The following is a 15,873-nucleotide window of genomic DNA, read 5'->3' as shown; positions in this document are numbered from 1 at the left end:
CGAGTGTTTGTGAGCACGGGCGGTAGGAGCGCACCTGGGGCGCTTGAGAAAGTCCCTGCTTGGCTCGGGTCGCTTCCTATCGATCCTGCCGGCCGGGAATTCACGGGCTGCAGCCGGCTCTGCCCCATGCCGCAGTTTCCTGCAATGGTGACATCATGCCGGGATGGGGATGAGTGGAAGGGTCTAATATTTCATAGACTGCGACACAGAAACCTGTCCTTGGTCGGGAAAAGGGCACTTCGGGCTAAAGATGTTGGGCTGGCGTTAAAAATAGATACCGGCGCTGTCTCGCTGCTTCTTTTGCAGCAGAGGTCTTTTGAATTGAGAAAAAAAAAAAAGATTAATGTAAAGCTTTTCCTCTTTTAGATAATTTTAAGGTCAATCACGCCTTTAAAATTACGGCGCGTGCTGGTTTACACGCTTAACACCTCACAAGATGCGGAGCCTTGTGCGTGTGACTGTAGGTCCTTGAACATGGACGAGGGGGTGTTGAGCAAGGCAAACGGGGAATAGGACTGGGAACGGGAACAGGACTGGGAATGGCTACAAGGATAAGACCAGGAACGGCTATAAGCATGAGACCGGGACCGTCTGTAAGGATGAGATCAGGAACGGCTATAAGGATGAGACCGGGACCGGCCGCGGCCGCCGCCCCCCGGCGCCTTTTGAAAGTCACCAAAGTTTCCGAAGCGCATTTCGGCGGCGCTGATTGGCCGAGCGCCCCGCCGCACGTGACCGGCAGCCAATGGGGCGGCGGCGCCGGCCGGGCCGGGAGCGGCTGTGTGGGTGCGGCGGGAGCGCGGTGAGAGCCCGGCACGGCCCGGGGCAGCGGGACTGGGACCGGACCGGGGGCACACGGGACACGGGAACCTGGCCGGCTGCGGCCCCGCGCGGACCTGAACCTCCTCCTGCTTCTGGAGTTGCTGTTGCGGGCGCAGGTGGGGCGGGGAGCGGAGCGTGGGAGCCGTGCCCGCTGGTTTAGCCCCCGCCCGGCTTGGTGCTCCGCACGGGAATGGGATCGGGGAGCGCTGCCCCGCTGACCTCTTGGCTTGCAGCTGGAACCATCGAGGTCAGGCGTTCCAGCCGAGAACAGTGTAGGGTTTCCTCAGGAGTCACTGGAAAGTTGGAAGTTTGGGAGCTGGGCTGGTTACTGAGGAGAGGAGGGTTTTGCTGAATTCAGCCTTTTAGTAGAGAAGCGCCGGAGAAGCCGATAACTCTTTTCAGTGCTGGCTGTGGGATTCTGTGGTAATCCTGGTGCTCCCGTGACCTCTCCCTTTTCTTTCTCTTTTGTGGTGATTTTCTTTTGTATGGCTTAAACAAAAGAAAACAGGCCCATGTGTTACAGGAAGACCCTTTCAAGGGGAATATTTTAAGCAAATCTGAATTTCAAAGGATGGGAAAGCTACTTTTCGGGAGCAAAGAGCTGGTTTGTTTTGGTTTACATTTAGGAAAATAATGTCTAATAGGAACTTCATCATCTCTGTCATGGATTATTCAGTAGTATTTGTGGTACTGTTTAACTTTTTTTATTACAATATGAATTTCCTTGACTTGGACCATTAGGCATTGCTACAAAGGTAGGCCAACATTGTTCACCGAGCTAAATGTTCTTTTGTGAAGAAAAAAGTTCAGTATCGGGGTCGTTTTGAGTCCTTTGTTCTAGGACTGAAACAGTCGAGGGGCCCTCATGAGTTTGGGTGAATTCAGACTGATTCCCAAACTGAAGTTCCTTCGATAATTTTGTGTGTTGTTTTCCTTGATGCTCGCTTTTTCCTGAGGAATTTTGCAATTCTGCTGTCTCTGGTTTTGTTTTCCGCAGCGTTTATGCTGCCGTGTTTTATTGCAAAATTCCAGTCCCCACCCATGATCGCTTCCACTTCCTGCATGATGTGGAGCTTTGTAACGCCTGTGACCAGCGCAGGAAGCCTGGCCAGATATCTCTTCTGGTCTCATGTGTGTGAAAACAAGCAAGGTGCAGCCAGTGTGTGCCTCTTAGAGACTCTGGCTTTCTGTCCTCGTTTTTTCCACCTTTTCCAGTGTTTAAAAAAGCATTTCTAAAACTTCCTTTACCCCCGGCCTCCGCTTTGCTCTCCCTGCTTTTGTAGTGAGCCCAGACAACGAGGAGTTCTTGATTAATTTCTCTTCAGGCATTTTGCATGTTGTCTCCAAGTTGTTAAAAATCAAGGGGAGAAGGCAGCAGGGGAAAACCAGTCGTAGCCCTATCCTTTCTAAGGCAGTTTAACAAGACTTACATGGTTTTTATTTGCACTCTTCTTACACAAATTTCAGAAAAAAAAGTTTAAAAAAGCTTTAATACCTTGTCTCAAACCTGGAAGTTTTCTTTTCAGTTTCAGTATGTATTTATCGTCTTTGGTTAGTTTGAAAATCCCAGATTAGTTTGAGCTAAGATGTAGCACAGGGAAGGAAAGTAACAGGTCGTCCTTGAATGTGGCAGCAAAAAACATGTGCCTGTGGCACAGGACAGTAGACACGTCTGTGGAATAAGTACAGCTCCACTGTCCTTCCATGTATTTGCAGTTGAACAATTAATTTTAAATTATAAGTACTATTTAGTAATGGTGACCACGAAGCAGACTGAGCTCTTAATGGATGACATCCTCAGTGGGCCCATACTATAATCTCATGTTCACAAAGACATCCCTGGCACTGAGGGGTGCAGCCCCTTTGTGCTCTGTGAGTGTTCACAGAGTTCTCTTGGATTGTGTGGATCAGTTAAGGAAAGTTCTTCTCCTTGCAGCCCTACAATCTCAAAAAATGCCAATTGCTACAGTCTTTTAGTTCTCCCAAAGTGTAATATGAAAACACAGGAGCCAGATCTCAGCATATTCAAGATTTTGAAGGTGATGGAAGCTGTCTTTTGGTTCTAAAGGGTTGTTTGAAAGTTTTTCAGAGCAAGATGTTTTGCAGTTCTTCTTTATCTTTCCTGAATTATTTTTGTTGTCTGTCCAAACACAGATATTTGATTTATTATAATGCTTGTGTCAGAAAAAATCCTTTTTGGATTCTTTTTCTTCACAAGTGTGCTGCAAGGATCAGTATCTGTGTACACAGTGTACACAGTGCCTTGAGCAGAAGGACATGCTTATTAACATCAAAGGCACTTTCAGTTCACTTAAAAATAACAGAGGAGATGTGACATAAACTATCCTAGGTCAAGAATGTTAATTGTGCTTGGTCATGATTTTCTTTTAAATAGGCAAGAGTGCTATTTGGAAAATCACTCCTTACTCACACTCCTTTTCCTCTTTTTTTGCTCAGTGCATTCTTCAGCCTTGAGACCTTATGCTGGAAATGTATCAATACATTATACAGTGCTTTTGTTTGTTTGAAGGAACACACAGCTTTGGCTAATGAACATTTTGTGTCAAACTCAGTTATAAAAGCTAAGGCTTAGTAACTTTTCTCCTGACCTGGCAACTCCCCTTTTAAATAACACTGTAATTTCTGTGAGTGTGTTGCTGATACTGTGCACTGAGGTATGCAGGCACAGCCCCACGCAGCTGTGACGCTGCTTACTCCTTGCTCAATAATCTGATAATTACTTGGGCTGTCAAGAGGAGTTGGGCATTGTGGCATTGTTCGGGGAAGTAAGAATTGGGCTTTATATTGCCAGACTGCTTTGAGTACTTTTGTCCATCATAGAGGTAAGAGCTACTTTGCTTTGTCTCAGTAGAGTTACTAAGTAGGTGGCTGTTACTCAAACCTGTTTATACCAGATAATTTTTTGGAGAGCAGTCTTGACAGAGGTTAAAGATATTTTCTTTCATAGAGTTCAATAAATGTGTAGTGTATGCACATTTTCTTTAGCTAAAACATGCTGCTCAGAGGGTCTACTCCAACATTTTATGAGTATCATAAATAGGAGTTGAAGACCAGGCTGACATCTAAGTGATCTTCGAAGGCTTCAGCCATCCCTTCTTCTTTGTTCCATCAGAATTACCTCTAGGAAATGTTTTGCTCAGCAGAACTGGAATTGAAGTTTGGTAGAACCGTGTTTCTTCAGAAATTTGGCAGAACTGTGTTTCTTCAGATTTCTGTGATGCAGTTTTGGGACAACTGTCACGTTATGAATTGTTCAATTCCACCTCTATTCGCTGTTCTTGATCTTATTTGGTTTCTTATTTGGTATCAATTTGGTTAAATTGATAATGTCTGAGTGGAATCTTTGCCTCACCTAGGACTGGACGTGGGCAGATTATGCAGAACACTAGGTTTGATGTTTCTCCATTGTCAAGACTAACTAGTATGAAATTATATTTGTTGCCTACCCGTTTAACAGAGGGTGTCATACACATCACAGGGCATTTATTTTATTTAATTGTGGTGTTTAGATACTTAAGTCCTCAAGTGGGAGTGACCAGCTCAAGGGACTTGATTCCCCTGTGGCTCTTTAGTGTGTCATTCCCATTTGGGACTGTGTCCTGTGACCCGGTTTGTGCTGGCACAGGGACAGCTGGATAGTCTGGATTGCTGCTATCTTAACTGCATACCTATCCTAGCCACTGGTATCCTGCTAAAACCTCTGGGTAGCTTTTACCCTCCCTTCTCTGTTGGCTCTCTGAGGAATCCAGATATCTTGTAGCTATACGTGGATTTTGATAATTCAGGAGTAAAGTTGGGTAGCTTTGTCTGTGTTGACCTAGGAGGAAATTTTTCACCTGTCCAGCAGTCAAGTCCATAAAAAAATTTATGTGTTCCTTTAAATGCTAACTCAAGAAATCAGTATATTGAGTATCTAATCTCTGTGTCCTTGAAGTTTCTCTTTAATTTCATGATAGGTGTCTGTAGGGTTGTTGAATTGCAGTGTGTTTGCTGAAGTTGTGCCTGCATCTTCCTTCCCTTGTGTTCTCTGTGCACTGGCACAGCTGCAGCTCAGGTTTGGGGTTTGTATACCCGGAGGTGCCAAAGCTGCTTGCTGCTGGGAATGTGGTGTAAGCCTGCAGCAGCTTTGGGATAACTGGGGAAGTGACTTAGCAGGAATTCTTTCACATTTATGGTCTGTCTGACAGAGTCCTATCAAGGCTGGCCTTTAGTTTGGTCTCCCAGAGAGCAGTGACTGTGTGGGAGGAGGGGTGTTCTGCTCTGCAGCAAGGAGGATGAGGCTGCTCACTGCCTGAGTTCTTATGCTTGACTCTGTAATTTTTCAGGGGGGAAAATGAAACAGGAGTTTTAGACTTTGAGGACTCATTATGGAAGACTCAGAAGGACATCACTTCAGCTCAGTGGAAGAGGAAACCAGATACTGGAAGGAGTTGGCTATGAAATACAAGCAGTGGTAAGGCAGTGGCTTCATTCCTCCAAGAGGTTGGATAAGGTGCAAAGCACTTCATGCAAAGGCACAGCTCTTTCATTGCTGCTTGTTCAGCTTGTTGGAGGATTGTTTCAATAGAATTGTTCAAGAATATAAAACATTTCCTTTCTTCTTTCTCTCTGTTTCTCACTTTTTGTTATTAATCAATAATAGCTTTTTTAATATTTCCAAATAAATAATAGAATTGAATAATGGAATAATGTGCGATGCCAGTGGACAATTGACAAACTAAAGAGATGCCACATCTCCTCAACATCTCCAGTGTGAAAACAGACTCTGGGCTTTTTCTGTTTATTTGGACTTCTTTACCAGTTTGCTATGGGGTGACTTCCCATGCATGGCAGGGAAACATTTGCATGTTTCTCTCTTCCTATTGAATACAGAGAAGGGCAAATAGCCTTCTGTGTTCAAGAGCAGTGTTGTTTTTACCTTGATTGTACAAGAGATGTTGTTTCCATTGCTCATGATGATGAGTTTTGTTGCTGGAATTTCTCTCTAGTGCTGAGAATACCCAGGAGGAATTGCGTGAATTCCAAGAGGGGAGCCGAGAGTATGAAGCTGAACTGGAGGCTCAGCTGCAGCAAACAGAGTCCAGGAACAGAGACCTCCTGTCAGAAAACAACCGCCTGAGGATGGAGCTGGAGTCAGTGAAGGTGAGAGCTGCTGGTGCACATCCTCAGTGCAGGGGGAACAGGGCAGGTGTTTGCAGACTCTGCCCCGTGGTGTCACCTCAGCATTACAGAAAAATGGACCAGAAGACTGCAGAAAGGAAAGTCTTGAAAAGTAAAGAAATGTTTACCTGTTGTCTGCTCTGAGGATTCTGTGTTCCTTGGTAGCATTCCTGGAGCCCTGTTCACAGGTTGTGGCTGTATGTCAGGATAGATTTCGGATGGGAGAGAATTGTCCACAGTGGAGTGGAGACTGAGTGTGAACACAAGAGAGCTGCTGTTTTATTCCTTCTTCCATCTATTTAGTGCTTTTGTTCATAGCTTTCTTGCTGTCTGCATCATGCAGTCACAGATAATATTGAGAACAATCAAAGTACAAACACTGCAGCTGTGTTTTTGCATTACGTAAGGAAACTCAGTTTTAAACCCTTTTTACATAGTTGTGTATTTATTATGACATTTCAGATAAGCTGGGAAGCAGCAGCTGGTGGGTAACACATAGAATTGAGAGTGATAAAGCAGTTTCAGTCCTAGTTTTGTTATTGAATCTGTCTGTTCTTAGGGAAAAATTAGTTTTTATTTTTGCACTTGGTTAGCGTTCTGTGAAAGTAAGAACAGCAGAAAGGCATTACCTTCCAGAACTATAAAACATAAAGAATATGAACTTATTGAGATGGGCCTTCTTAACACAGTGGCTTAAGGAACAATGAAGCTAACTAGAGTATGAAGAGTGATGAGATGGTGCTGTGCTGATTGACAGGTTCAGGAAATACTGGTAAATTCTCTTAAATTTGGGAAAAAATAGTCACTGAAATTGGTGTGACTTTTTAAAGTTTTAATTTAGCCTTTTGTTTACAGGTGAGTTACAGTCACCCAAGAAATACCACCCTGTGTTTTGTAGGGCCAGCTCAGTCTCTGTGGAAGCAGAGATTAATGTAATTACCCTTCCTCTTTTCAATTGGATGCAATAATGAGCTAATGGGAGTGAAGGTGTTTGTGTAAGTGATTAATCACTGGATGAATCCAGATTTGCAATGCCTTTTGTTTAAACTGTTGTCCAAATTACTGTCTTAAGGAAATATTCTTCTGTTCCAGGCAAATGTCCTGTCACTCTAGCACTAGCTTAGCCATTTCCTTCACTTCCTGCTTTTTGATAGCAAGACTTCCAAGACTTGTTTCATTGTATTTATGTTGCTTTAATCCTTGTTCTTGTTGTAGCACCTCAGAGATATTAGATGCTGTGCATGTTGTGTGAAGTATTGGTCTGCTGTTCTAGGTAGCCATGTAAACCCATGGAAGCTGATGGGTTTGGGGAGGAAGACAAAAGTTTTAAAAATAAAACCCGTAGTTCATTTAATTGAGGAGTGGAGTATGCAGACTATTTTCTTTCTCTAGAGTAGCTGGGATGAAAGAAAGGGCCAGTGAAACTGGGCAAAACAGTGAGGAATGAAAATAGTAGGAAGCAATGCAGAGCCTCAAAAAGTGGAGGGTAGCCATATTTTAGAAAATCTGAAATTATTCTTCACAGTAGATAACTTTCTTAAAATACATTCTGCTTGAAATAAACAATTCAACAATTGGCTATTCATGCAGCCTGAAAACTGCAGTAACAGCCTGCAGGGAAGGAACAGAGCCACCATTGAGGGCCAGATCAGCTGATAGTTTATTACAATTGGCTAAAAACAAAGACTCAGACCTTGCAGTTCTGGTCTTTTATCTGAATCAATTCAAGAGCAAAGCGTTAATCTTATGAAGCTATTGAGCAGCAGTGTTAACTGAGCCCATCAAGGGTTGGGATCTGCATCTAGGTCAGCACCAGTGAACTTTGCCAGGCCCACACAGCTTGTGGCTCTGAGCTGACCAGCCCAGTGTGTGTGCCTGGTCCCCCTCAGAAATCAGACCTCACATTACCTAAAACTGATGGGAATGGTGCTTTGCAGGGTTAGTTTAGAGAGTCCTGAGAAACTAACTGAAAGTAATCTGCCTCTTGGAGCTTAGAGGCTCTTAACTGTGTGTCAGATTTGGAATGACAGCAGTGTCACCACTGTGCAGTCGAATAAGGATTTCTGAGTTCAGGATGGATATCTCTTTCCCTCCTCCTTGTCTATGCATTTCATGTGCTAAAATAGCTGTCTTCACATTGTCATTCACACTAGACTACTTGCCATGGTTTTGAAATTCCAGTGCATGGATTTGTTTCCAGTGACTTCAAGTGTTTTGTGCTTGAATTCTGTCTGGAGAGCGCTTCAGGAATGTTGCTTACCCAGCAATCTTGGAATTTCCAAAAAACCTCTGGCATGTTGAAGTGGTCTGGTAGCAAGGTGGTTGAGTATAAAGCATTGTAATAGTGTGCTCTGGAGCTTTCCTTGTCACGTGGGAAAGCTTTCCCATGTCACATACTGTGGAACTAATGCCACATTTAGTGGCAGTGCAGGAGAGAGATCTGAGGTGGAAGCTAAGTCTTCCTCCCTGCTTATGCCTGTCTTAAATGTACCCTTGTATACGTGGTGTAGAGGGAGACAGAGTTTGGTTTCGGTTCCCATCCAGAGTGTGTACCTGTTGCTGAAATGTTCTGGAATTCTGAACCTGCTTTGGGCTAATAAAGCCACATGGGCAGTGCAGAATCTTGCTGATTCCACAGCAGCATGTAACAGAGTCACGCTTGGAATTTTTTTTTTATTCTTCTTAATTTGGCTGCTAAATATTGCCTGACTTCATATTAGGGTTGAAAATAAGTGGCTTCTCTTGAGTGCTTTGTGTATTGCTTAGAAACTGTGCTGAGTCAGGCTGTCTGGGAGATGCAAGGAATGGCCTTGTGCTGTGAATGTTGGGAACTGTTCCCCAGCACTTTTGTTTGATAAGGAGTGACAGGAAGAGCTCTTGTCTGCTGGCAGCCCAGAAGTGTGTGAGCAATTGAATTTGTTGATGTTTTCCCATAAGTAAAATGATGTTCCTCGAAAGTCTTCAGATAGTCTGTCTCTGCCTTTCAAGGGGGCTCAGACAATGTTGCAAAAAGAGAACGTGTTGCTAAGTACCTGATGTGCTGTTTGATTTGCCTCTGAGTAGGAAAAGATTGAAATGCAGCATTCAGAAGGATACAGGCAAATCTCTGCGCTGGAAGATGACTTGGCACAGACAAGAGCTATTAAAGAACAGCTTCAGAAATACATTCGAGAACTCGAGCAAGAAAATGATGATCTGGAAAGAGCAAAAAGGTGATCTGCTTTTTGTGGGTTTTTTTTTCCCACCTCTATTCTGTCATGCAAGCATGGTGATACTGTGTTGTTTGTGACACTACTTGTTAGCATTGCTATTCTGAACTATCACTTGTCTGATGATTGTGTTGAAGAGATTTGTTGCAGATGGGCAATGTGATAACTTTTTTTTTACCTCTTCCACTCCCCTGACTGCACTCTTTCATATATTACAAACTAAAAAAAAAATAATTAAACAAAGCAAACCATACAAAAATGCAAGTGTCCATTTTCTTGTGAGAGAGGGAGTCCTACCTCCAGTCCTCTGGTAGTGACACCCAGTGCACTCTTTTTCAGAGCCACTATAATGTCTCTGGAGGATTTTGAACAGCGTTTAAACCAGGCTATAGAAAGAAATGCTTTTCTGGAGAGTGAGCTGGATGAGAAAGAAAACCTTCTGGAGTCTGTGCAGCGCCTGAAAGATGAAGCTAGAGGTTAGACAGTAGTTTTTTGTATCTTTTTCTTTTCTCTCCCTCTGCTTTGTAGCCGTTGAGTCCTCTCCATATGCCTAAGAGCTGGGCTTTTAACTTTGCTTCTTTAAAACTTGGTATCTGACATGTAGAAACAAGTAAGGAAACTGAAGAACGTTCTGCACCCTCCTTGAACTCCTGACATTATTCCAGAGCACTCAGAGAAACAAAAGTCTGTTCCAGCCTTCTCCTAATCAGGGCTTCGGGGAATTGAGCCAGTCCAGCTGGGGCATGTGCTGGTGTGGCTTCCCATGAAGGTCAGCTTTAATACACATTAACCTCATTGTTTCCTGGGCTGTGGGAAATGGAGCTAATGAAGCGCTGATGGGGAAGTAAAACAGGAGGGCTGTGACTGATTTCTGGTTGCCTTGGAATGCACTGCCTTTTTGCTATCTGTCAGCAAGGCTGGTTGAGAAGAGAGAGACCCTGGAGCTGGATAAACATCTGTTTTCAGATCTGTGCTCTTGAGTGGTATCCATAAGCTACAGCCACGCTGTGGGACAGAAGTGCTCTGTCCCTGGGGCAGATAATGATGTGGCTTCCACCTGGCCTCAGCTCAAGTTTCCTTCATGTGGAAACCAGGATAGAAAAAGGTGCAACAGGTAGGATCTCAACCTTGCAGGGAGCCAGAATGTAGCCAAGGTGTGCCAAGTTGCCATGCCTTGGATTTGATGTGCCTTTGCTTACCAGCCCTTAACATTTGGCAAGGAGTTAATTCCCTGTCCTGAAAGGGTTTGAAAATGAAAGCCAGGTAATTGCAACTGAACTAGTGCTACTAAATCATCTTGAGCCACAATCCTGGAAAGACCTTTAGTTATCTGGATTTTGAAGATGTGCCTGGAGTAATCTTTTACAAGGATAAGTGACTTTACCTCACCTCCATGGGGAAAAAAATCTTTTGACAAAAGATTACCTTTTTTGGTTCTTATGTTGGTGGCTGCATACTCCAACACTTGCTTTGTGTTGCTTCCTTCACAGATCTACGACAAGAGCTTGCAGTGCAGCAGAAACAGGAGAAGCCCAAAACACCAATGAGAGCTCCCCTGGAAGCAGAAAGGACAGACACTGCAGTTCAGGCCTCCTTATCTGTGCCCTCAACACCCGCAATGCGCCGGACACCCATCAGCATTCCCACCCCTGGGACCTTCAGGAGAGGTGACTGGCAGGGAACCAGCTCACTAATACCATTCTGTGCTCTTGTTTTTGTCATTGTTTGCTTCCTTATTTTCATTCCTCCTTTAGCCACAGAATCCAGTGTGTAGTGTAGTGTCACCTAAATCAAATCACCATGGTCTTATTGGCTGGGATTTTTTTGAGTTTATTCATAGTCTGTTCATTTCCAGTTGACTTGAACTGTCTGGAAATAATGAGGGATAAGATGAGCTGTTGTGATTTTTTTATTAGTTCACAACTGTCCCAGAGATGCTGGTCTGATTTAGGGGAAAGGTTTTAAAAACCTGTGTGATCTTTAATCTTCTTCCCTGAATCATCTTCTCTAAGACAGTAGGGTCAATTTTGTTTTTTTTCTTTCCATGAGTAACGATATCCTTCTTTAACCTACCCTGCAGGTCTTGAGGACAGTTACAGTGCAACCCCTCTCACACCAGCTGCAAGAATATCTGCACTTAATATTGTGGGAGACTTGCTGCGAAAAGTGGGGGTGAGTGATTACCTGCCATGCAGTGCTTTTGGAAAGCTGGAGCTCTTGGAAACTGCAGCCAGCACTACTGTTCAGAGGAGACTGAACAGAGTCTCTTGGCCCCAGGTTAGCCAAGTGTGGCCTTGGGCTTGGTCTGGACTTCAAATGTTTCTGACCAACCCCCAAATAAAAATGGACTACGCATGTTTTTCTAAGTTCTAATCCAGATGGGGATAAGAACTCCCTCTATGAATTTCTGGAAGTGCATGTGCAGAAAAAATAAGTCAGCGTGAGTAAACTGAGAAGGGATCTGTTCCTGTGAAAGGCAGAGAAGTTAGCAGGCTGGTACATGCTGTCAAAAAGGCTTCTGGTGAAGTTTGCCTTAAGAGTCCAGTAGTCTTTTGAGCAAGGCCTAATGTCCTGCTAAGCTGTAGTTTGGCATTTAAGGTAGTGCTGATGTTGGGAAAGTTATCTCATGACTTGTGTTTCATTCCTTATGCCTTGATGCTGTGCTGTTACAAACATTTGTATGGGGCTTTGATGGGCTGAGCTGCAGAACTGATACAGCCAGAAAGCAACTCAATAAAGGTGGAGTGATCTAGAATGGGAGCATGTGATGGAGAATAAGATATCTGTGGCTCATTCCCTCTGGTGTACCACCTTATACATGTCTAGGGAAGCTGATAGCTCATATGAATGTTTAGTAATCTAAAAATTTATGCCTGTAAGAAAGATGTAAAAATCTCTGAGGAAAGTGAAGATTTTGTTTTCCTGCTGGTGAGGAGCATCCGCTCCCTGGAGAAATGGAGATTCATCTTTAGAGAGATGACTGTTTTAATCTCTTCACAAATTCAGAACTTATGTGGCACTGGGGTCTATCAGGTTCCTCTACTGGCCAGCTCACTCTTAAAGAAAGAAAAATACCCCAAACCCACACGCTTCAGTGCCATTTTGGTGTGCCACTGCCATCTTCTGAAAGAGAACGGTCAGTCTGATGCTCACCTTGTCTGTTTACTTCAGGCTTTGGAGTCCAAGCTCGCATCTTGCCGAAACTTTGTGTATGACCAGTCTCCAAACAGACCTTCAGTGTCCATGTACATGAACAGAGATGTCCTTGAAACACGCCTGAGTCCTCATCAGCCTCTGTGTGATACAGGGTGAGTGCTGGGCTCTGCTGGTGTCTTAGTGACAGCTGCTGGTGTTGGAACTTAGGGACTGATATTTATTTGTTTTGGTAGAGACATTTTCCAAGTATGTGAAATTCAGTTATTCAGGATTATGATTTGAATGTTTCAGGTCAGTTTAAAATTTGGAGTCACTAGCTGCTGAAATTCGAAGACTAGCTGCAATCAAGTTTTGAATGCCTCAAATCTGAAGCAAGTGCAAGATGTATTTTAATTATAAATCAGTGTTTAAATAGGACAAAGTACAACAGTTCTTGCTTATTGGTTCAATTAGTTTTATGCTTTATGTTCTTGTAGAAGTGATGTCTCAGGAATGTTATGGCATGTAGGGAGACTTCCCTTATCATAGTTAAGATTCTCACTTGTGGGAGAACTGGAAAAAAGGTGAATAGTGGGTCCACTGAGAATGCTTTAGAGTTGCTAAGATGTGTTTTTAAGTAGCTGCTGACAAGAAGTTACCTTACTCAATGTACACATTTCTCTGAATGTTTGAACCAGTTGTCTTTTTTTAATCAAATGAAGAAAATTCAGTAAGGTTATTGCAAATTGCCATTCAGTGTCTGCTTAAACTCTGCCAGTCTTGCACTGCACATTCTTCAGGTTCTGTGTTTAGGTAAGTGAAGTGCCTATAGTACACTTTGTTTCAGACTTAATTATTTAGTCAGACTCTTGTGCTGGTTTGTTCTGGTACCCAGTGGTGTTGTTTGGAAGGAATGTTCCACATTGCAGTTGCTCTCCTAGCCTGGGGAGAAACCTCATGAAAGGTCCTGCAAGAAAGCCTCAGGGGCCATCTATTTACATATGCATGAGCTGATTATCTGTCTGCTGCTGCAATGCTAAACTGAAATTCCAGCACCTGTAAAAGATAGTGTTCATTACTCAGAGGGAAATGGAGCCCTGTGTTACAGTGAAAACTCAGCCCAGTTAAGGAATGGGTTCATGCAGTGCTCAGAGTGCTGTTCTCTCATCTCAGCTGAGTGGTTTGTTCTGGAAGTGAGCAGTTATTCTGAGCATGGTTACACTGAGAAATGCCCTGACTTGAGTTTTGCACTTGCAGGTTGGTGAAACGCCTGGAGTTTGGAATGCGGCCTTCACACGTTCCAGGGCCCGGGAGCCATCCCTCACAAAGTGTTGTCAAGATGCTGCTATGAAAAGCCTGGCTGGCTTTGGGAAAGGAGGAGAAATGTGTATTTCAAACTTTAGTTTTAAAGAGAATATCAATGAGCAAGCAGACAGCAGTGTCAGGGTAGGTGAGAACTGAACAAGCAGTCGCAATTGGCAGTGGCTTCCAGTGTGGCCTCTGGGCAAGTTCTGTGGGTGACAAGGTGTGACAAAGCAATGCTGACTGTTTCAGTGCAGGACTGGGAATTCCTTCCTGCATCAGCTTCTGTAAATAGCTCCTTGAAGGTTGCTTCTTTTGACACTACCAAAGCAATTGTCCTGCCTACAACACAGCAATATTCACTATGCAGCTCCTCAGGCTTTTGCTTTTGGTGTTAATACACCACCAGTACTGACTGGAATCCTGCTTTCTACCGTGGGTGTTGTGTGCTGCAGTCACCCAAATTAAAGAGATGTTTTTATGTAGTGAAAGGTGTCTTTCTGCAGGGAAGCTGCTCAGCTCCCCGTGTGGTGTTTGCTGACCAGAATATTGCTGCACAAAAGCCTGCCTCTGTAGTGGCAAGAAGTTTCTGTAAGTGATGATTTCTCATTCAGAACAGGTCATGGTTAAAGGTGAGATATGTCTAGTGCTGAGAGTGCTCAGGAGATCCCAGAGCTAATAGCATGTAGACTTTTTTTTTTTAACCCCATAGTGGCTTATAAAGCCTGGTGGTTGTAGGAGGCCAAACCTGATCAAGTTTCTAGTTCTAACATCTTGATAGGTGGGTTTTACTGCTTTACAAACCTCCCTTCACTAAGGTGCCTTGGGTGTTAGTGATTTTTTTATTTTTCTATATGAATGTATCAGCTGTTACTAATTTAGAAATGCTTTTTTAAATGGAAAAGCCCTTTATGCTAGAGAACTTTATATGAGTAAAGAATGTTTTTTAAAAATAATTTTCCCCCTGTAGAATATTACTGCATTTGTTTTTTAAATGGAGTAGATTAATTTCCAGTGTTAATGTATTTTATGGAAGCCTGTACTTGCAAAACTAATCATGACTAAACAATTTTTATGGGTTTTTTTTTATTGTGGCAGGGGATGGGGAGAGCTTACTTGACAAAAAAAATACACAAATACGTTTGATGTTTTTTGTGGGTTTTTTTTGGTTTTTTTTTTTTTTTAAGGCAGTTAAAGTGAAAACAGCCACTGAGGCATCTGTTTCTCTACAATATGTAAACCACAGATGATTTCCATTTCTCAGTCCACGTATGAAGTTGGTTAAACTGGGGAGCAGAATAAAGCTTATTTTGAATGCGAGTTGTTGATGCATTTTGAGTTTTTTGGCAAGTTATTACCGTGGTTTATACATGTTCAATTTGCTGGTTCTGCTCCAAGCATTGGTGCTTAAGACCATTTAATATGAAGTCTGACTTTCTTGTCTTCTTGTTCCCACACATGCAGCTCATAGAGTGTGTTGGCAACCAGCTCTGTGCCTGATCAAACAATGATCAAGTCTTATCCAGTAACTCCTAACCCCTCTCCACTCAGCTTGTCATCTTTTGCTCTAAATGGATTCTTCCTTTACTCTTCCATGAGGAGAGAGAATTCTCTGGGCTCTGGTTCTGCTGGCTGAATGGTGCTAAGTCTGAATCCCCAGTCTGTGATCTCTGCACTTGTGAAACAATGCTTAGATTTAGAAGATGATGGCTTTAGCTGTCAAGGTGGATGTTTGTGCATGATTTGCTCTCCCTGCTCTCACGCTGCTTAAGGTTCACTTGCTGTTCAAAGGCATCAAGTGAGCTCTCTGCACTGCATTTAGAGTGATTTTAATCCTGCTTTGCTGTGCATGGCTCCCTACTGCCCCGCTGTGACCACAGAGCTGCTGCTGTCTGAAAGTGCTTGAGCTGCAAGGGTTTGTGGTAGGTCCTGGTAGCTCCCAAGAGTAGGTTGTGGTCTTGCTGGAGTGCTCCAAAAGTAAAAAGTAACTGCATGCTGATCCCTTAGTGCAGAATAGCTTGGCTTAGATCCCTGCATTCAGTGTGGGCTGCTGTTTCTAATGGTTTCAGCCTGCTCTAGAGGCTTGGCTGGAAATATTTCTGCATGTAACAGACATCAAAGGCTGTGTTCATTGCTCACAGACAGACAGGTAGGGCCCTTACTGCTTTTGAGCTCCTGCACCTGAGGACTGTGAGTCTCTGCAGGTCCTGTGCCTGTCAGCCCT

General features: G+C 43.5%; 1 protein-coding gene across 2 annotated transcripts; it reads left to right on the top strand.

Annotated features, from left to right (window-relative positions):
• Positions 1-800: 800 nt before the first annotated feature.
• Positions 801-14,962, top strand: NDE1 (nudE neurodevelopment protein 1). Of its 2 annotated transcripts, none has more exons than XM_084216474.1 (9): positions 801-938; positions 5,169-5,296; positions 5,832-5,985; positions 9,067-9,215; positions 9,552-9,688; positions 10,703-10,879; positions 11,293-11,384; positions 12,384-12,520; positions 13,605-14,962. In XM_084216474.1, the coding sequence occupies exons 2-9, from the start codon at positions 5,211-5,213 to the stop codon at positions 13,696-13,698; spliced, it is 1,026 nt and encodes a 341-aa protein (XP_084072600.1). In that variant the 5' UTR covers positions 801-938; positions 5,169-5,210; the 3' UTR covers positions 13,699-14,962. The 2 variants fall into 2 exon arrangements, with proteins under 2 accessions (XP_084072600.1, XP_084072601.1); XM_084216475.1 differs by lacking the exon at positions 801-938 and adding an exon at positions 1,023-1,069.
• Positions 14,963-15,873: the final 911 nt, after the last annotated feature.

The sequence above is a fragment of the Fringilla coelebs genome, assembly GCF_963513975.1.
Source record: "Fringilla coelebs genome assembly, chromosome: 16".
In the NCBI taxonomy this organism is placed as follows: domain Eukaryota; kingdom Metazoa; phylum Chordata; class Aves; order Passeriformes; family Fringillidae; genus Fringilla; species Fringilla coelebs.
Note: the sequence above shows the minus strand (reverse complement) of the source record. Positions and strands in the feature narration are given on the sequence as shown.

What these genes read in the sequence shown, in the direction of transcription:
- NDE1 (XM_084216474.1), top strand. Translation starts at nt 5,211, where the DNA reads ATGGAAGACTCAGAAGGACATCACTTCAGCTCAGTGGAAGAGGAAACC. An exon ending in ACTTGCTGCGAAAAGTGGGG is followed by an intron (nt 11,385 to 12,383) that starts GTGAGTGATTAC and finishes TGTTTACTTCAG; the next exon opens with GCTTTGGAGTCCAAGCTCGC. An exon ending in CAGCCTCTGTGTGATACAGG is followed by an intron (nt 12,521 to 13,604) that starts GTGAGTGCTGGG and finishes TTGCACTTGCAG; the next exon opens with GTTGGTGAAACGCCTGGAGT.